Below are 19,287 nucleotides of genomic sequence, written 5' to 3'. Positions count from 1 at the left end.
GTTCTGTGGCCTGCTTTGTGCAGGGGGTCGGACTATATGATCACATTGGTCCCTTCTGACCCTAGAATCTATGAGTCTCTGTCTCCAAGTGCAGCCCAACAGACCACAGCTATGCCCAAAGGGTAGGAATAAATAGTTTTCAGAATGGAGAGAAGTAAATAGTGGTGTCTCCCAGGGGTCTGTACTGGGCCCAGTTCTATTCGACATATTCATAAATGATCTGGGAAAAGGGGTAAACAGTGAGGGGGCAAAATGTGTAGGTGATACAAAACGACTCAAGATAGTTAAGTCCCAGGCAGACTGCAAAGAGCTACAAAAGGATTTCTCAAAACTGACGAAGCAACAAAATGGCAGATGAAATTCAGTGTCAATAGATGCAGAGTAATACACATTGGAAAACTTAATCCTAACTATACATGTAAAATGATGAGGTGTAAATTAGCTGTTACCACTCAAGAAGGAGCTCCTGGAGTCATTGTAGATAGTTCTCTGAAAACATCCACTCAGTGTGCAGCAGCAGTCAAAAAAGCGAACAGAATGTTGGGAATCATTAAGAAAGGGTTCGATAATAAGACAGAAAATAAATAAATAAAATCAATACCAGTGTGCCTCTATATAAATCCATGGTATGCCCACATCTTGATTACTGTGTGCAGATGTGGTCACCCCAGCTCAAAAAAGATATATTGGAATTGGAAAAGGTTCAGAAAAGGGCAACAAAAATGATTATTGGTATGGAATGGCTGCCATATGAGGAGAGTTTAGTAAGACTAGGACTTTTCAGCTTGGAAAAGAGATGACTAAGGGGGTGTATGATAGAGGGTCTATAAAATCATGACTAATGTGGAGAAAGTAAATAAAGAAGTGTTATTTACTCCTTCTCATAACAAGAACTAGAGGTCATCACATAAAATTAATAGGCAGCAGGTTTAAAACAAACAAAAGGAAGTATTTCTTCACACAACGTACAGTCAACCTGTGGAACTCCTTGCCAGAGGATGCTGTGAAGGCCAAGACTGTAACAGGATTCAAAAAAGAACTAGATAAATTCATGGAGGATAGGGCCATCAATGGCTATTAGCCAGGATGGACAGGGATGGTGTCCCCAGCCTCTGTTTGCCAGAAGCTGGGAATGGGCAACAGGGGATGGATCACTTAATGATTACCGGTTCTGTTCATTCCCTCTGTGGCATCTGGCAATTGGCTACTGTTGGAAGAGAGGATAGTGGGCTAGGTGGAACTTTGGTCTGACCCATTATGGCCTTTCTTATGTTCTTATATTCTCTCCAGGAGGGTCTCAGCAGTTACTCCACTGGCACCTTTTTAACATAAAAAGCACCCCTGCTGCATGTTTATTTGTTAGTATTCTAAATAACTCTTCCCACAATCTTAAAGCAAACCTTAATGTCACAACTTAAAGTCCTCTGTCAACCCCTTCTTCTCTGCGCTATTGGCTGGTTTGAACTAGAGTAAATGGTAGAGTCTCTGTAACTATAAGTCTTGTAAATCATGATCTGTGGACTTCAGTACCTCAGCCAGAGGCTATGGGTCTATTACAGGAGTGGATGGATGAGATTCTGTGGCCTGTGATGTGCAGGAGGTCAGACTAGATGATCACAATGGTTCCTTCTGGCCTTAAAGTCTATGAGTCTAATAGACTCCCTGGTACTAGGCACAGGCCCTCAGTGTTCCTTCATAAATGAAAGTCAACCAAGATGATATTCTCCCATCCCTGGGTAATCACAGTCTTTTTGTAGCTTCACAGTGATTGCTTCAGTCTTCATAGAAAGGTAAATTCTGATCAGATACTTAACACAATTGATATTAACAAGGGAGAGTGAACACAAGCCAATGTAGGGAAAGAACAGATTAAAAATATTTAGATAAATTAGATGTATTCAGGTCAACAGAGCCTGATGAAATTCACTTTCGATATTTAAGGAACTACCTGAAGCAATTCGCAGAATCATTAGTGATTATCTCTGAGAACTCATGGAGGACAGGTGAAGTCCCACAAGACTAGAGAAGGGCAAACACAGTACCTATCTTTAAAGAGGGAACAAAGAGGACCCAGAGAATTATAGACCTGTCAGCCTAATTTTGATATCTGGAAAGATACAGAACAAATTATTAAACAATCGGTTTGTAAACAGCTAGAGGATAATAGGATTATAAGTAATACTTATTATAGATTTGTCAAGAATAAATCATGGCAAATCAACCTAATTTCCTTCTTTGACAGATTACTGGTCTAATGGAAGTGAGGAGAAGCAGTAGACAGAATGTATCTTGATTTTAGTCAGGCTTTTGACACGGTCCCACATAACAGTCTCATAAGGAAACTAGGGAAATGTGGTCTAGATGAAATTTCTATAAGATGGGTGCATAGCTGGTTGAAAGACTACTCACGGTAGTTATCAATGGTTCACTGTCAAACTGGGAAGATGTATTTACTGGGGCACCAAATGGGTCTGTCCTAAGTCTTATACTATTCAATACTTTCATTAATAACTTAGATACTGGACTAGAGACAATGTTTATTAAATTTGCAGATGACACCAAGCTGGGAGGGTTGCAAGTACAGTTGCCAACTTTCACGCAGTAAATAAGCACCCCAACTTTCACAATAAGCCAAAAATCAAGCTAATCCCATTTCAAAACAGGGCCAAAACAAGCCAATACCCAAGAATCTCAACACTCCATGTGACTAGATCCCCTGGAGTGCAGTCTGGGACTGTGGTAAGCCCACTGTGCACCCCTGCCTCTCTCCTCTCTTGCCCCTGCTTGCTGGGAGCCTATCAAAAAAAAAAAAGAAAGGAACAGGCTACAGCAAGCCAAACAAGTTACAAGTCAAAAACTAACCAACAGCAACTCACAAGTCAATAAAGCCAAAAGCAAACCAATTTCTGTGTTTTTTCCATGGGTTTGACATGTCTGGTTGCAAGCACTTTGGAGGACAGGATTAGACTTCAAAAGACCTTGACAAATTAGAGAATTGGTCTGAAATCAATATGAAATTCAGTAATGACAAGTGCAAAGTACTATGCTTAGAGAGGAGAAATCAAATTCACAACTGCAAAATGGCTAAGCAGTAGTACTGCTGAAAAGGAACTGGGGCTTATAGTGGATCACAAATTGAATGAGAGTCAACAGTGTGATGCTGTTGTGAAAAAGGCAAAATCATTCTTGGGTGTATTAACAGGAGTGTAGTATGTAAAACATGGGAGGTAATTGTTCCACTCGACTCAGCACTGGTGGAACCTAAGTAGACAAATTGGAGAGAATCTAGAGGAGAGCAATAAAAATGATAAAAGGTTTAGAAAACCTGACATATGAGGAAAGGCTAAAAAAACTAAGCATGTGTAGTCTTGAGAAAAGAAGACTGAGGAGGGACTGAATAAGTCTTCAAATAAGTAAAGTGCTGTTGTGAATAGGATGGTTATCAGTTGTTCTACATGTTCACTGAAGATTAGACCAGAAGTAACAGGCAGCAAAGGAAATATATTAGATATAGTTTAGATATTAAGAATAACTAATGAAAAGGATAGTTAAATACTTGCATTGGCTTCCAAGGGAGATTGTAGAATCCCCATCATTACAAGTTTTTAAGACCAAGGTAGACAAACATGTTCTAGGTATACCTGGTCCAGCCTCAGTGCAGGAGGCTGGACTAGACAGCCTACTAAAGTTCCTTCCAACTCTACATTTCTATTATTCTTTCTAGCCACTCTCCCTCCCCCATCCCAGGGTATCCACAGTCTTTTTATAGTCTATATCTGCTCTTGCAGGGCCTTACCTTCTTTCCCAAGGTTTCAGGCAGCTTCCCAGCCATTCTCTTTCTGGCCCCAACCTGGGAGTAATCATTGTAGGCACTAACTCCCCTCACGCCGCTCTCCTTGTGGCCCTGCCCTAGGCTCCTCTGCAAGACTCTTTCTGGGCTGCCCTGCTCCAACTTGCTCCTCCCAGTCTGCCTCTCTGCAGCATTCTTTTTATCCCCTAACTCAGTCATCCCCCTGCCTGTCAGTAGGCCCAGCCTGGGTGCATCTACCTCATCATCGGGAGCTGGACCCACTTCACACAAAGACTCCAAATACCCTGTGACAACCTTTAAGTATTTTCTTTTGTAAAGTATTATGCCTTTTCAGCCCTCTCTTGCACAGTAATGGAAACTTACTCAAATTCACAAATAATATCTAAAGTACTCGTGCAGTGTTTAGGCTTTAAAAATATATAATTTAAAAAAAAAGTTGTTATATTATAATTGTTATCACTGACTGAATCTCTGCCAGCAAAATCACTATAGAAACATTAACTTGCGAATACAAGTTTTCAAATCTCACATCTACAGGTTCTCCATATAGTACTCTACCTGCTGCACACTAAGTGGCCTCATGAATCTTGCTGCCACACACTAAAAGTTCCATTGTGTGCTTTCACCTACTGCTGTTATAGAGTCACCCTTAATTTAGACATATACTAATTTTTGAATGCTTGACATTGTAACCTTAATATTCTTTTAACATAGTTTTTTGTGTATTTTAAAACTTTAAAAAAGTCTAAAAAGATGTGGAGCATTGAGTTAGAATATTGCTTGCAGTGAGCTTTGTGTTTAATTCTTAAGTTCTAAAAATAATTGCTACTGTACTGCAAATATATATATATATATATATATATATATATATATATATATATATATATGCAAACGCACATACATACATAATATAGGCAGTGTAAATTGCTCTTTTACTAAGGACCAGTTTATCACAGCCCTTTTATGTTTACTGGGAACATTACCCCCACTGCAACCTTATGGGAGACAGTAATCAAATGGATGCTTGTGCACCCTGAAAACAAGGAAGGCCTGTAGAGCTGCTTGCCATGTTGCACATCTCAAAGCAAGTGTTTGGATTGGTTGTGAGTGTTGCCGACACAGAAGTGCCAGAGGCAAGCAACAGCGGTTCGTTGCCCAGAGTGCTTAGCGCCAATGAACACACCAGGGTGGAGAAGCAAAACACAAGTTTATTTGAGATTTCAAAGCGGTGCTGGGAGGCTGATGCCTCAAATCAAGCACAGCTAAAACAAGCAGTCTGTTCCTTTATATCCCACGAGAACTTTTCTTGCTGACTAACAATTCCCCGTTTCCCCTTCCTTTTCTGTCCAGCTGCAGCATTTTTTTTTACACACTCCTTTGTCTTCCCCCTCCCTCTCCCCCTTTCCGCTACAGAGACATGTATGCTGTATCTAAAAGCGGTCTTGAAACTTGCTTCAATTTAGCTCCAGTGTGTTACAGCAGGGAACTGGCTGTTACAATCAGAAAACTAACTGCTGACATTACATTTTACAGCTCTTAACATATTAGGTTACACTAGGTTACACAAAGTGTTTAACATGGAGGAACATTGGTTCATTGAGGCCTACAACAGGAGGGCTTCATTGACACTTGTGGTCTACCACCCTCCCGAGTTACCAGGGGTTATGCCAAAGTGACACCAACATGAGCATGGCCAGAGTGCCATCCATTTTGCACACTAGGGAGGACAGTGCTGTGGTTGTGTGCAGGCAGCACTCTTAACGTGTGGCAAGTGCCTCTGCTAAAGGAGTCTTCTCTGCAGCACCCACAGAGGCAATATGCCTTAAGCAATCATACTTCCTTTCTCCATCACTGCTTGGGCATCACAGCCATTGAAACCCCGTCCTTGCTGCCTGCCATCTCCCCCCACAATGTTCAAAAAAACCCAACCCCCAGCCTCCCCCCCCCAAAAAAAAGAAAGACTGAATCATAGTATGTAGTGACTTATTCAGATTGACCTGCTAGACCTTAAGAGTCTCTTCAGCTGGTTAGGAGTGTGGTCAAAAACCTTGTAAGTAAATATTATTCACTCAATAGGCCAAAATACTTTAAAGTATAAAATCTTAATACTGTCTGAAATACATATTCCAGAGTTGCTACAAAGCTTTTGACAGGATTGACTCATAATCCAAGTTATTTTCTTTTGAGATATCAATCACATGGTCGTATATCTTAAAGTTTATGTTCTGTCCATCATATATGAGCATTTGTGAGAGGATTTAAGTCCAGTCCTGTTAGCATAGCTTCAAAATCTCATTTCAAAACTCAGGGATGTTATTGGCTTGTTGTGCATTGTAAGGAGGCACCCTGGCTCCCCGCCACGCCTGAGAGGGACGAGCCAGAGCAGGTGCCTCAGTGGGTGGAGCCTCTGCCACCTGTCCCCGCCCCCCGGAAGTCAAGGTGTGGGACAGGAAGTATAAAAGCCTGGCCCAAGCGCTCAGTTGGCGGCCGGCTGCTGGAGAGGACAGACGCTGGAGCCCGAGCTCCCGCTGGGCCCAGCCTACCCTGTGCTCACTACCCGGAGGAACGCTGGCCTGACCTGGCCCGCGCTCACTTCCCGGAGGAACGCTGGCCGGACTTGCCTCATACCCAGTACCCGGAGGAACGTTGGCCTGACCTGCCTTGCGCCCGGTACCCCGAGGAGCGGCCTGAGCTTCCCTACGACCGGTATCCCGAGGAGCGGCCTGAGCTTCCCTACGACCGGTATCCCGAGGAGCTGCCTGAGCCTCCCTGCGACTGGTACCCGGAGGAGCCCATGTTCTGGGACCCCCCAGACGAAGCTGGTGAGAGACAGGTACCCAGAGAGGGGGAGGTCGGAAGTGGCCCGGGGGTAGCCGACCCTGGTTTGGCTCCTGAAGAGCCTGAACCCATGTCAGTGTGTTTCGGCCAGGATCCCCACTGACAGCAGCGTGCTTTTGCCGCTGCTAGGGCCCCGGGCTGGAACGCAGTGGAGTGGGAGGGCCTGCGTTCCCCCTGCCATCCCCCCAAGGGTGGCAGACTCCCCATCTCCCTGGCCTGAGGAGGCCTGCTGTGTAGCCTTCTGGGATACTGTGTTTGCTCAGCCTGCTGAAGGCCTGAGCCTGAACTGCTACTGCCCTGCCCTGCCCAAGGGCTTGGGCTGATATACTGTGTTTGCTCAGCCTGCTGAAGGCCTGAGCCTGAACTGCTACTGCCCTGCCCTGTCCAAGGGCCTGGGCTGAGATACTTTGTTTGCTCAGCCTGCTGGAGGCCTGAGCTTGAACTGTTTACTGCCCCGCCCTGCCCAAGGGCCTGGCCTGATATACTTTGTTTGCAGACCCTTTATTCCCTCAAAGCCTGCTGAGGGGTTAGGCCTACCCAGACTGCGGTGTGTAAGGAGGCGCCCTGGCTCCCCGTCGCGCCTGAGAGGGACGAGCCCCGACACCACCGGCTTACATGCATTAATGATTTATGTATCAATTTTACAGAAATAAAAATCATTGTAGAATAGTTCAGAGAAGTCTAGTTACTTATATGCTGTTCAGGTTAGGTTTAGTGTTGAATCCTCTGAAGCCACAGTATAATAGGTAGCTTTCAGTTGTTCTGACAGGCCAATGGCAATGTAGTTCCTTCAAGGAGTGTGGATTCATGGTTTAATTTTAAAAATTAAATAGAGAGGAATTTGTAAGTTATAAAACTTTGGGAAGTAAACTTTAAAGGAGGCTTTTGTATTTTCTTTACCATCTTTTCTCAGGTTCCTCCAAATACAGGATAAAATCCTGACTCTGGGCTAGGTCAGCGGTGGAGACTTCCACTAGTAGCAGCTGTCCTGCTACTTCTGGGAGAATTCTATGCCACCGTGCAGTGCAGAATTTGTGCAGAATTAATGTGCTGCGCAGAATTTCCTTTCCCCCCCCACAGAATTGGCATTGCAGTTGTTGGCCGCCACTGGGGGCTGCTGGACCCAGCAGAGCTCACTTGGAGAAAAGAGTGCCATCTACTGATTCCCCAGTACAACCTAATTTGCAGGAGTGGGAGTAAGGGGTGAGGTGTCTCCCATTGAAGTACTGACCAGTTCTTATCAATAAGACCAGTCAGGTGTTGCTTTACTAGGCATGTCTTCTGAGATATTCATGTTATTAGGTTTATAAAATCAAACCTATTCATATATAGTGAAAAAAGGTAACTCAGCTACCTCTCTGTTAGCTGATGTTGAAAGCACTTGTTTTAATTTGGGACAGAGGGGTCTCTCACCCTCCACTGGATCTCTGGGTTTCCCTTTTCCCTCCCTTTATTTCTTTATCTCTACCCTCAGTTTTTCTGCTTCCCCTCTTTTTTGTCTTTCTTCCCTTTTATATGTTATATGCAGCTATTGCTGAAAATTAGTAATCAGGGATGATTCTATCTGCGACCGCATCACAGCTGCCTTTTCCAGCTAGCAGGATTCAAAATCCTATTCTCGAGGGGACGAAATAGTAATAAAATCGTATGTTGGTCATGAGAACTCATTTTGTGGTCTTACATTTCTGTTATTTGGCTTCTTGGTGACTCATACCAGCCAGTTTGGTTCAGGAATTGCTTCTGCATCTGATATTATGATTTGTTGTTGTTTGCTAGATTATTTCTACTTCCTTATTTTTTGTGGTTATTTCTTTTTGACTTATGTTTAACTCCCGAGCAGCTGTTCTCAAACTGTGGTCTGTGAATTGCCAGTAGTCTGAGGAAAGCTGGCTGGTAAAATGGTGTTGACTCTCTTCCTTGTTTCTGGTTGCTGATCTTCATTGAAAGGTAGCTAAAATACATTAAATCCTTTCCTGATATTACTTTTGCATATAAGCAACTGTAGTAGTTTCCACAAGCACGCTATATATTCAAGAATGGGAGAGGAGATTGTCTCATGGACCATCTCTCTATTAAGATATGGTCCTCACTGAGGTTCTAGGGGATTTATGCTATTTCAGTAAATATCTGTGTAATAAACTCAAATAGAAACACTTGGCTTGAGTCAACAGGCCTGCACTTGGTACGGTTTCAGATCATGTACAGCTCACATCATGCTTAGCTAACTCCCTTTGTGCTGTTTTTAACTCTCTTCCTTCATCTTTGCGTTCGTTTCATCTTCCTTCTGCCTCTCTAAATATTCTTCTGAGCTTTGTCATTGCCATTTGTCCCCTTTGAGATTTTCTCTTATCTTTGTCTGCCTCAGAAATCCTTCCGGGGTCCTTCATGCTCCTCTAAGCTGTTTGTGACGAATGAATAAAAACTGTTCAATTGAGATTCTGCTGATGTATTTATTGATTTTATTTACAATATATAGATATTTCACATTAATTCTTTCGCCAATACAGCTTTTAAAAGATTAAATCTATATAACTTAAATAAGTACATAACTTCAACTTTTTCATTGCTATATCCCAAGAAGCTAATGGGAAAGGAAGTCTGTGATTAGGCAATAGCTTGGAGATAATAGATTGACCATTTCCCCTCTGCTAGAGTATTTCAGGTGATTTTTAAACTTTTTTTTAACCTGGACAGCAGTGTACTAGAGTTCCATGGTGGAAGTCTAGTGCTGAGTATACAACACTCTGTGAAATAGCTTTGACATGCAGAGTCAGTGTGTATGCTATATTTGTACAGTCAGCTTATCAGTTTCCTAAATTAGTACCACACGCTAAACTTTGTAGCTTAATTTACTGCTTATGTGAGGAGATTCACAGTCAACATAATTGGAGCATAAGCTTTAATAATTTGATAGAATGTTTTTGTTTTCTTTAAGTATATCTTAAGAAAATACCTAAGTATCTTTCTCAGCTTTACACAAGCCCACTGGTATCACATTCTCAAGTCTTGCATGCCCTCTGCTGCCCTCTAGGGCTACCGCATGGGATTTGTGAGTAGAGTTCAAAGCTCTTTGTGGAAGGCATTATTATAATATAAGTCAAATTGCCTTTCATTATGTATGAATTGTGAAATATATTTAAAAATAAAATTTTAGTTTAATGTACTGGTACTGCTGTGGATATATTTTTAAACTTAATTCCTACTGAGGTAAAAACAAATGAAACCCTGTACATTTTATATTGTACATGTAAATATGTGTTATGTTTGTGTATGATAAATATTGTTTGTTATATATTTTGAATGAAAAATATTGTAAGATTTGTATTTACATTCTTTATTTCTGAAAGAATGTATTCTGCCTTAAATTCATGTTGTAAATATTTTCTCATTTACTGACCAGGGTCAGTTTATTAGCTTGCATAACTGGGTCCTTCTGCTTTACAGGTTTTCTGTACAAGTCACTATTTTTTTTTGCTTAATTTCAGGAAGGTTTTTCATTAATTGATGCCCACAAATGGTTGAAGATAGTAAGAAGAGCAGATTGTCTGTTGTTTGGTTCAAGGTTAAAAGTAAGTTGCATTGCTGTTTCTGCTATTAAAATCTGGATGTCATGTATGGACTTAATATCTGCAATGTCATTTTTTGTATTGATTTCGGTGAAATTCAACAGGAAGTTCAAAGGTACAGTGAGTTATTTGTATGCTTAAGATGAAGATGAAGGAATTCCTTTCCTCAAGCTGATGGACCTATGGTTTTGTTACTTGTATTTCTTTGAAAGTAGATGGTTTGGAGCCTAGATACTTTTGGATTCATCATACATGACCATGGATAAAAAATTTTAATACATGTGCTTATTTGATACAGTTAAAAGTGCTCCAGATTGTCCTAGACATCTGAACAGGTTTTTCAGTAGAAAGCATATTAGTTTCCTAGGATCTGTAAGTCTGAAATTCAGAACTGAGTGCTGTGTTATGGAGCATGGATTGCACCTCTCCCATTCAGGTGCAGAATAGTTGGGGCATAAGAATGCTTCATGGATTCTTTGACCGGCTCCAGCATACCATATTTCCAGGATCATGTGGGGGAGGTGCAGAACTGGCTAGTATGGCTGTAAGTGAAGGAAGCTATGTCTAGCATAGCTGTTGCTTTGTTCCTTATGAAAGATTCACGTGGACCCGTCACAAAACTGCTTAACAGTCAGTGATTGCATTTTGTTTTTAGATAGGTATGTTTGATTTATAAACAGAGAAGTAGTATTCTACAATTTGCAGGGGAAAACACCTTATTGTCTGCAGAATGCTAGTAGACTCGAAGAATAACAACAAACATTGTTCAAGTGAACAGGAAAGACATTTTCTTGCCTTAGAAATAGCCTAGTTCTTCTTCAAGTAGTGTCCCTGTGGGTGCTCCACTGTAGGTGTATGTGCAGCCCTGTGCTTCTGAACAGAGATCTTTGGTAGGAGTGTTGATTTGACCTGCACATCCGCTCCCCCTTCCTCATGCTCTGCCTTGAGGCTAATTAGCACTGTGCAGACAAACCACCTTTAGTTCCTTCTAAGCTACCCCGGCTAGAAACTGAGCGATTAGCAGTGCATTCACAGATATTTTACTCTTTAGAAATTCATTCTTTGCTAGTTTTAATGTTGTTCTTAGTATCATAGAGTTTCCTTTTAGTTTTTTCTGTTCTCTTTTTTCCCCCTTAACTTGGGATTGCCCTCAGTAACATGTATGCCTGGTTCGCCCAGGTTTAAGATGTGCCTCTCCTGCAAGGAGTCCATTCTGGTAATGGTTGGGCATTCCTGTTGTCTGTTGCTTTGGGGAGGGCCACATCCCACAGAAGCATACCGTCTGTCAGCAGCCAAAAACCAGATCCTGAAAAAACGGGAACTGAAACCAATCTGCTCCTCATGGAGGGAGCTCATCAGCCAGTGTCTGACCTGGGTCCAGAGTCTCCCAGGTGACGTGAGTCTTCTCCGCAGCCTTCCACCTTCAAGGCCAGTGAACCAAGAAAGAAATCCTCAGACTCTCCATGCAAGACCTCTTAAAAAGAGTGCTTCGAGTCCTCATAATGAGTCCTGAACCAGCTAGAGGAGAACCCTGGCTTGTTTGGTCTCCTCTGTACCGATGGCACTGAAGGCATCTAAGCATGGTACCCATAGACCATGTGGATCCAGCGTGAAAGATACTGCTGATATGCCTAAGGACCCCAAGGACACAGGTATCGAAGTAGCAGTACTGCCTGTCAGGTACAGAAAAGGAGACCATGCTGCTTCTAGGAAGACTGTGTCAGTATGTACGCCCTCAGTACTGACCATCTCAAGATAGTACCTCCATCTGGAATTCACACATACTCCATGAAGTCAGTTTGCCTTCCTCTGTCACCTTCCTCAAGAATGTTGCTATCTCAGAAATCTGTAGATCAGCCACCTGGGTGTCTGTACATACCTTCACAGAATACTATGCAGTTACTGGCGACTCTGCTTCCAACACTAGCTTCAGCTCCGCAGTATTATCATCGATAACAGACTCGATTCTGAAGCCCCAACCTCCCTGTGACTGCCCTATATTCACAATATAATGATATAATTATGATATGATTATGACATAATTACGATGCATCTTGTGCAAAATGTGTCATGTGAGATGTCTATGGAAAAGTTGTAATTTGCTGAATTTTATTATCTTATGTGTATGCATATATCATTTTTGTATCTGAAGTTATGAAAATTGACTATGTATTTGTATTTCAAATGTGCTCACCCCGGGGTAACTCCCAAAAATTCATTTGCATTCAGGCAAGCCAGCACATCATGAATGGCCCATCCAAGTAGAATAGCCCATCAGCAAAGACAGTGGGCCATGGGAAAGGCTTGTCCTCCCCTGGGGATGATTCAGCCAGCCTATGAATAATGGCTGCTATGACTCAGTGAGGCATGCAAGGGTATGTGACTAGACCACATGATACTGAACTCCATTTTGGTACTGTATTTTTCTACAAACTGGACTAGGTAGCTGACTTGGAACAAAGGACTTCTCGCCTATAGAAAAAGCTATAAAAGGGGGAAGTGACATCACTGAGGAGCCTCACTTTCTCCACAGCTCAACACCTGAAAATACCTTTGTTAAACAAAGACTTTGAACTGGGGACGTGCTGGTCCCAGGCAGGAAAGAAGGAAACCCTGCCTGTGTATGAGATATTTACAAACTGCTTGTACTATCTAACTGGGTGAGACACTGTTTGATTCAAATCCCGTGTAGTATGTTAGGCTTAGATAGCATTTTTTGTTTCTTTCATAAGTAATCTACTTCGATCTATTTGCTATCACTTATAATCTTTCTGTAGTTAATAAACTTGTTTTATGTTTTATCTTAACCAGTGTGTTTTTGAGTGAAGTGTTAGGGAATCTTAGCTCTGTTAACAGAGGCTGTTTATATCTTTCCCACATCGAGGGGGGAAGCAGACTAATTTAATGAGCTTGCACTGTACAGAACCCTGTGGAATGCATGATGACATAATTCTGGGTTTATACTCCAGTAGGGATGCAAGGCTCGGGAGCTGAGAAATTGGCTGGTACCTCCCTTGTTGGTCCATGAGTGGCTTAGGTAAAGCATCAGGTGACTCAGTTGGGTGTGTGGTGCCACATGCTGTCATATTGGGTGATAACAGGGCCCAGAGGGTCTGGTTGTGTGTTACCAGCAGAATCCAGAGGGAAGAGGGCAGCGCAGCTGAATAGTTAGAGGCCGCAGCGGTTCCAACAGCTTCCAGGCTTCACCCCAAGGGTACAGCCCATCACATTCCCATTAGAGATACTGACCTGGAGTCATCTACAATGGAGCCTATAGGGACACTATTCAAATAAGAAGTAACTTTGTGCAGTTAATGATGGTTCTTTGAAATGTGTCCCCCTATGGGTGCTCCATGATCCACCCTCCTGCCCTCTACTTCAGAGTTCTTGATAGAGACTCTGTGGTAGAGAAGGAACTGAGGGCGGTTTGCCCATGCAGCACTAATTAGCCTTGAGGCACAGCACAAGGAGGAGAGAGAACATGTGCAGGCCAAACGGACACTACTACCAAAGATCTCCAATCAGAAGCGCAGTGACCCACAAACACCTACAGTGGAACACCCTAGGGACACAAGGTGAGTAACCACTTCTTCCTCTTACCTTACTGTGGCATCAGAAAATGTATTTACTTTTTTCCACATCTATGAAGAGTTTACAGATCTTAGCTGATTTTAAATCCATGAATGATGATGACCCACATAGATTCATAGATTCTAGGACTGGAAGGGACCTTGAGAGGTCATCGAGTCCAATCCCTTGCCCTCGTGGCAGGACCAAATACTGTCGAGACCATCCCTGATAGACATTTATCTAACCTACTCTTAAGTAGCTCCAGAGATGAAGATTCCACAACCTCCCTGGGCAATTTATTCCAGTGTTTAACCACCCTGACAGGAACTTTTTCCTAATGTCCAACCTAAACCTCCCTTGCTGCCATTTAAGCCCATTGCTTCTTGTTCTATACTTAAGAGGCTAAGATGAACAAGTTTTTGCTCTCCTCCTTATGACACCCTTTTAGATACCTGAAAACTGCTGTCATGGGGGAGGGATAGCTCAATGGTTTGAGCATTGGCCTGCTAAACCCAGGGTTGTGAGCTCAATCCTTGAGGGAGCCATTTAGGCACCTGGGGTTAAAAAAAAAAAAGAGTCTGGGGATTTGTCCTGCTCTGAGCAGGGGGTTGGACTAGATGATCTCCAGAAGTCCCTTCTAACCCTGATATTCTATGTCCCCTCTCATTCTTCTCTTTTCCAAACAAACCCAATTCTTTCAGCCTTCCTTCAGAGGTCATGTTCTGTAAACCATTAATCATTCTTGTTACTCTTCCCTGGACCCTCTCCAGTTTCTCCTCATCTTTCTTGAAATGCAGCGCCCAGAACCGGGCATAATACTGTAATTGAGGCCTAACCAGCACAGTCTTTCACATGTGATTGTCAGATCTCATAACTGAACCTGGGTCATCATGTAGATGGGAGACCTACTGGAGGAAAATGTCCAGGTGCAGTTGTAAGTAGTGTTGGTGAATCAATAGATTATCATTTTCCCAATGAGTCAGTACTGAATCAGCACCCCAGCATAGTGTTAAAAGGGCACTATGCTGCACCTTTCAGTTAAGACAGATCAAATCAAAGATTTGACAGCTTGTGTTTACATGGAACACAAGGACACATTTCAGAAGAGGAGGAATATTAACACCAGTGTCTTGGGTGAATTCAATCTGCATAGCCATATTCAGTTTACCTAAACTCCTCCTGCACTTTCAATAGGATGTGGTGGTTTTGGCATGTCCTGTTAAACAGTTGCCCTATTTCACACCAGAAATGGCTGCATTTTACTGGTGAAGATATTCCTGTGCCTAGCTGGTATATTAAATTTCAGGCCTGTCTTGCCACTTTGGTAAACCAAAAACATTGACATTCCTGCAAAGTATTGAGAGACAGAGAGAGAAGAAGGAGCCCTTTGAATAGAGGAAAGCTGCTTATTTTAAAAAAACAGGACCTATTTCTCAGTAAACAGAAACTAATGGTCATGTACTGAAATTGCTTTTCCTTTGTTATGGTCCTTGCTTTTTATTTTGATGATTTTTTTTATTTACTACTATGAACATTTCATTTATTTTGCTATTTCTCTTTTCTCCTATTCTTTATGTTCCCAGTTACCTGCTTCACAGCTGTACAAAGCTTAAAGAATGATCCTCATCAAAGAAACATGGAGATTAATGACTGGGATTGTGTACTTTAGAAGATTTATGAAAACCAATCTGTTGGCATTAACCCAGCTGATAATATTGCATTTCTAGTGAAATGTACTAACTTTTAATGAAATATTCTGTTTTTAAACAATGCCTTGCAAACTGTCAGATAGTTCAGAAACCCACTCTGCTACAGTTTTAATTGAGAAATTTAGTTTGGAAACATCTTGATTTAGATGAGTAGCACATTTAAGAAAATCAGAACTGAAGTCAGACAGAATTTTTTGCACCACAGCTGTATTTTTCTTTAAAGGATATTTCCTCAGGTCCTCAATTATATAACCATTCCAGCTGTGAAATTCCCATTTATGGTGGTAGGAAATCTGGGTAGCAGTTGCTCAGTTAGGGGCTCAGAAGACTGTTGTCTTATAAAGAGGAAGGGCCCTAGACTGGGAATTGAAAGACTGGCTTGGTTGCTAACTGTGTGACTTAAGGCAAATCATCAAAGCCTTCTGTAACTCACTCATCATACCTTAAAGTAAGATTTATATCTACCTTTGTAAATGTCCCTTGAGAGCTGTTTGATAAAGTTCCAAGCCATAGTATGTTAGTGGTTACAATTTACACCTTTGCACTAGAAATTCACTCTTTCATCATTTATTTTAGATTTTATCCTGTTTTATTTCAAACAACTGTGCTGTGTTTCTGCAGAGTTGAAGCCAGTGTATCTCCTTGTGTAGACTATAAAGAGTGGAGCAGCTGTGACGCACCCCGGCCACCCTCATTACTCTCCTTACCACCTGTAGCAACAAGATTAAATATCCTAGCCTCAAACTCATCTCTTAGAAATAGTTTGAAAAAGAAATACTGGAGACAGTGAAGGAGCTCTGGCAAAACTGAGTTATTCTCCACTTACATAAGAATGGCCATGCTGGGTCAGACCAAAGGTCCATCTACCCAATGCCAGGTGCCCCAGAGGGAGTGGACCTAACAGGCAATGATCAAGTGATCTCTCTCCTGCCATCCATCTCCATCCTCTGACAAACAGAGGCTAGGGACACCATTCCTTACCCATCCTGGCTAATAGCCATTAATGGACTAAACCACCATGAATTTATCCAGTTCTCTTTTAAATGCTGTTATAGTCCTAGCCTTCACAACCTCCTCAGGTAAAGAGTTCTACAAGCTGACTGTGTGCTGCGTGAGGAAGAACTTCCTTGTATTTGTTTTAAACTTGCTGCCTATTAATTTCATGTGGTGACCCTTAGTTCTTGTATTAAGGGAATAAGTAAATAACTTTTCCTTATCCACTTTCTCTACATCACTCATAATTTTATATACCTCTATCATATCCCCCCTTAGTCTCCTCTTTTCCAAACTGAAGAGTCCTAGCCTCTTTAATCTCTTCTCATATGAGACCCGTTCCAAACCCCTAATCATTTTAGTTGCCCTTTTCTGGTGCCAGTATATCTTTTTTGAGATGAGGAGACCACATCTCTATGCAGTATTCGAGATGTGGGTGTACCTTCAATTTATATAAGGGCAATAATATATTATCAGTCTTATTCTCTATCCCCTTTTTAATGATTCCTATCATCCTGGTTGCTTTTTTGACCACCTCTGCACACTGCGTGGACATCTTCAGAGAACTATCCACGATGACTTCAAGATCTTTTTCCTGACTAGTTATACTTAAATTCACCCCCATCATATATGTATAGTTGGGGTTATTTTTTCCAATGTGCATTACTTTACATATATCCACATTAAATTTCATTTGCCATTTTGTAAAAGCAGCAAAGAATCCTGTGGCACCTTATAGACTAACAGACGTTTTGGAGCATGAGCTTTCGTGAGTGAATACCCACTTCGTCAGATGCATGTCGACATGCATCTGACGAAGTGGGTATTCACCCATGAAAGCTCATGCTCCAAAACGTCTGTTAGTCTGTAAGGTGCCACAGGATTCTTTGCTGCTTTTACAGATCCAGACTAACACAGCTACCCCTCTGATACTTGACACCATTTGCCATTTTGTGAGATCTTTTTGAAGTTCGTCACAGTCTGCTTTGGTCTTAACTATCTTGAGCAGTTTAGTATCGTCTGCAAACTTTGGCACCTCACTGTTTACCCCTTTCTCCAGATCATTTATGAAGAAGTTGAATAGGATTGGTCCGAGGACTGACCCTTGGGGAACACCACTAGTTACCCCTCCCCATTCTGAGAATTTACCATTAATTCCTACCCTTTGTTCCCTATCTTTTAACCAGTTCTCAATCCATAAAAGGACCTTCTCTTTTTTATCCCATGCCAGCTTAATTTACATAAGAGCCTTTTGTGAGGGAACTTGTCAAAGGTTTTCTAGAAATCTACGTACACTGTGTCCACTGGATCCCCCTTGTCCACATGTTTGTTGACCCCTTCAAGGAACTCTAATAGATTAGTAAGACACGATTTCCCTTTACAGAAACCATGTTGACTATTGCTCAACAGTTTATGCTTTTCTGTGTGTCTAACAATTTTATTCTTAACTATTGTTTCAACTAATTTGCCTAGTACCGGCATTAGACTTACTGCTCTGTAATTGCTGGGATCATCTCTAGAGCCCTTTTTAAATATTGGCATTACATTAGCTATCTTCCAGTCATTAGGTACAGAAGCCGATTTAAAGGACAGCTTACAAACCTTAGTTAATAGTTCTGCAACTTTACTTTTGAGTTCTTTCAGAACTCTTGGGTGACTGCCACCTGATCCCAGTGACGTATTAATGTTAAGTTTATCAATTAATTCCAAAACTTCCTCTAGTGACACTTTAATCTGTGACAATTCCTCAGATTTGTCACCTACAAAAGCCGGCTCAGGTTTGGGAATCTCCCTAACATCCTCAGCCATGAAGACTGAAGCAAAGAATTCATTTAGTCTCTCTGCAATGACTTTATCGTCTTTAAGTGCTCCTTTTGTATCTCACTCATCAAGGGGCCCCACTGGTTGTTTAGCAGACTTCCTGCTTCTGATGTACTTAAAAAACATTTTATTTCCTTTGGAGTTTTTGGCTAGCCATTCTTCAAACTCCTCTTTGGCTTTTCTTATTACATTCCTGCACTTAATTTGGCAGTGTTTATGCTCCTTTCTATTTGCCTCACTAGGATTTGACTTCCACTTTTTAAGTGAAGTCTTTTTATCTCTCACTGCTTCTTTTATGTGATTGTTAAGCCACGGTGGCTCTTTTTTAGTTTTTACTGTGTTTCTTAATTTGGGGATACATTGGTTTGAGCATTGGCCTGCTAAACCCAGGGTTGTGAGTTCAATCCTTGAGGGGGCCATTTAAGGATTTGGGGATTGGTCCTGCTTTGAGCAGGGTAGGACTAGATGATCTCTTGAGGTCCCTTACAACCCTAATAATCTATGATTCTATACTGTACTTTAACTTCTGTTTAACTAACCTGCTCATTTTTGCATAGTTCCCCCTTTTGAAATTAAATGCCACAGTGTTGGGCTGTTGAGATGTTCTTCCCACCATAGGGATGTTGAATGCTATTGTATTATGGTCACTATTTCCAAGTGGTCCTGTTATAGTTACCTCTTGGATCAGCTCCTGTGCTCCACTCAGGACTAAATCTAGAGTTGCCTCTCCCCTTGTCGGTTCCCGTACCAGCTGCTCCATGAAGCAGTCATTTAAAGTATCGAGAAATTTTATCTCTGCATTTCATCCTGAAGTGAAATGTTCCCAGTCAATATGAGGATAATTGAAATCCCCCACTATTATTGAGCTCTTAATTTTGATAGCCTCTCTAATTTCCCTTAACATTTCATCATCACTATCACTGTCTGATCAGGTGGTCGATAATAGATCCCTAATGTTACATTCTTATTAGAGCATGAA

At 41.8% G+C, this 19,287-nt stretch overlaps 2 protein-coding genes across 3 annotated transcripts in view; one reads left to right on the top strand and one right to left on the bottom strand.

Annotated features, from left to right (window-relative positions):
* Nucleotides 1–19,287, bottom strand: part of LOC127058429 (myb/SANT-like DNA-binding domain-containing protein 2) — a 606,575-nt gene that overhangs the window by 392,781 nt on the left and 194,507 nt on the right. The window lies entirely within an intron of this gene.
* REC114 (REC114 meiotic recombination protein) overlaps nucleotides 1–19,287 on the top strand; it is a 104,446-nt gene that overhangs the window by 29,590 nt on the left and 55,569 nt on the right. For both annotated transcript variants that reach the window (XM_050968445.1, XM_050968446.1), the window contains exon 3: nucleotides 10,135–10,218. In XM_050968445.1, coding sequence (XP_050824402.1) covers nucleotides 10,135–10,218 — 84 coding nt within the window. The remainder of the gene's footprint in view (nucleotides 1–10,134; nucleotides 10,219–19,287) is intronic.

The sequence above is a fragment of the Gopherus flavomarginatus genome, chromosome 9 (genome assembly GCF_025201925.1).
Source record: "Gopherus flavomarginatus isolate rGopFla2 chromosome 9, rGopFla2.mat.asm, whole genome shotgun sequence".
Taxonomy (NCBI): Eukaryota; Metazoa; Chordata; order Testudines; family Testudinidae; genus Gopherus; species Gopherus flavomarginatus.
Note: the sequence above shows the minus strand (reverse complement) of the source record. Positions and strands in the feature narration are given on the sequence as shown.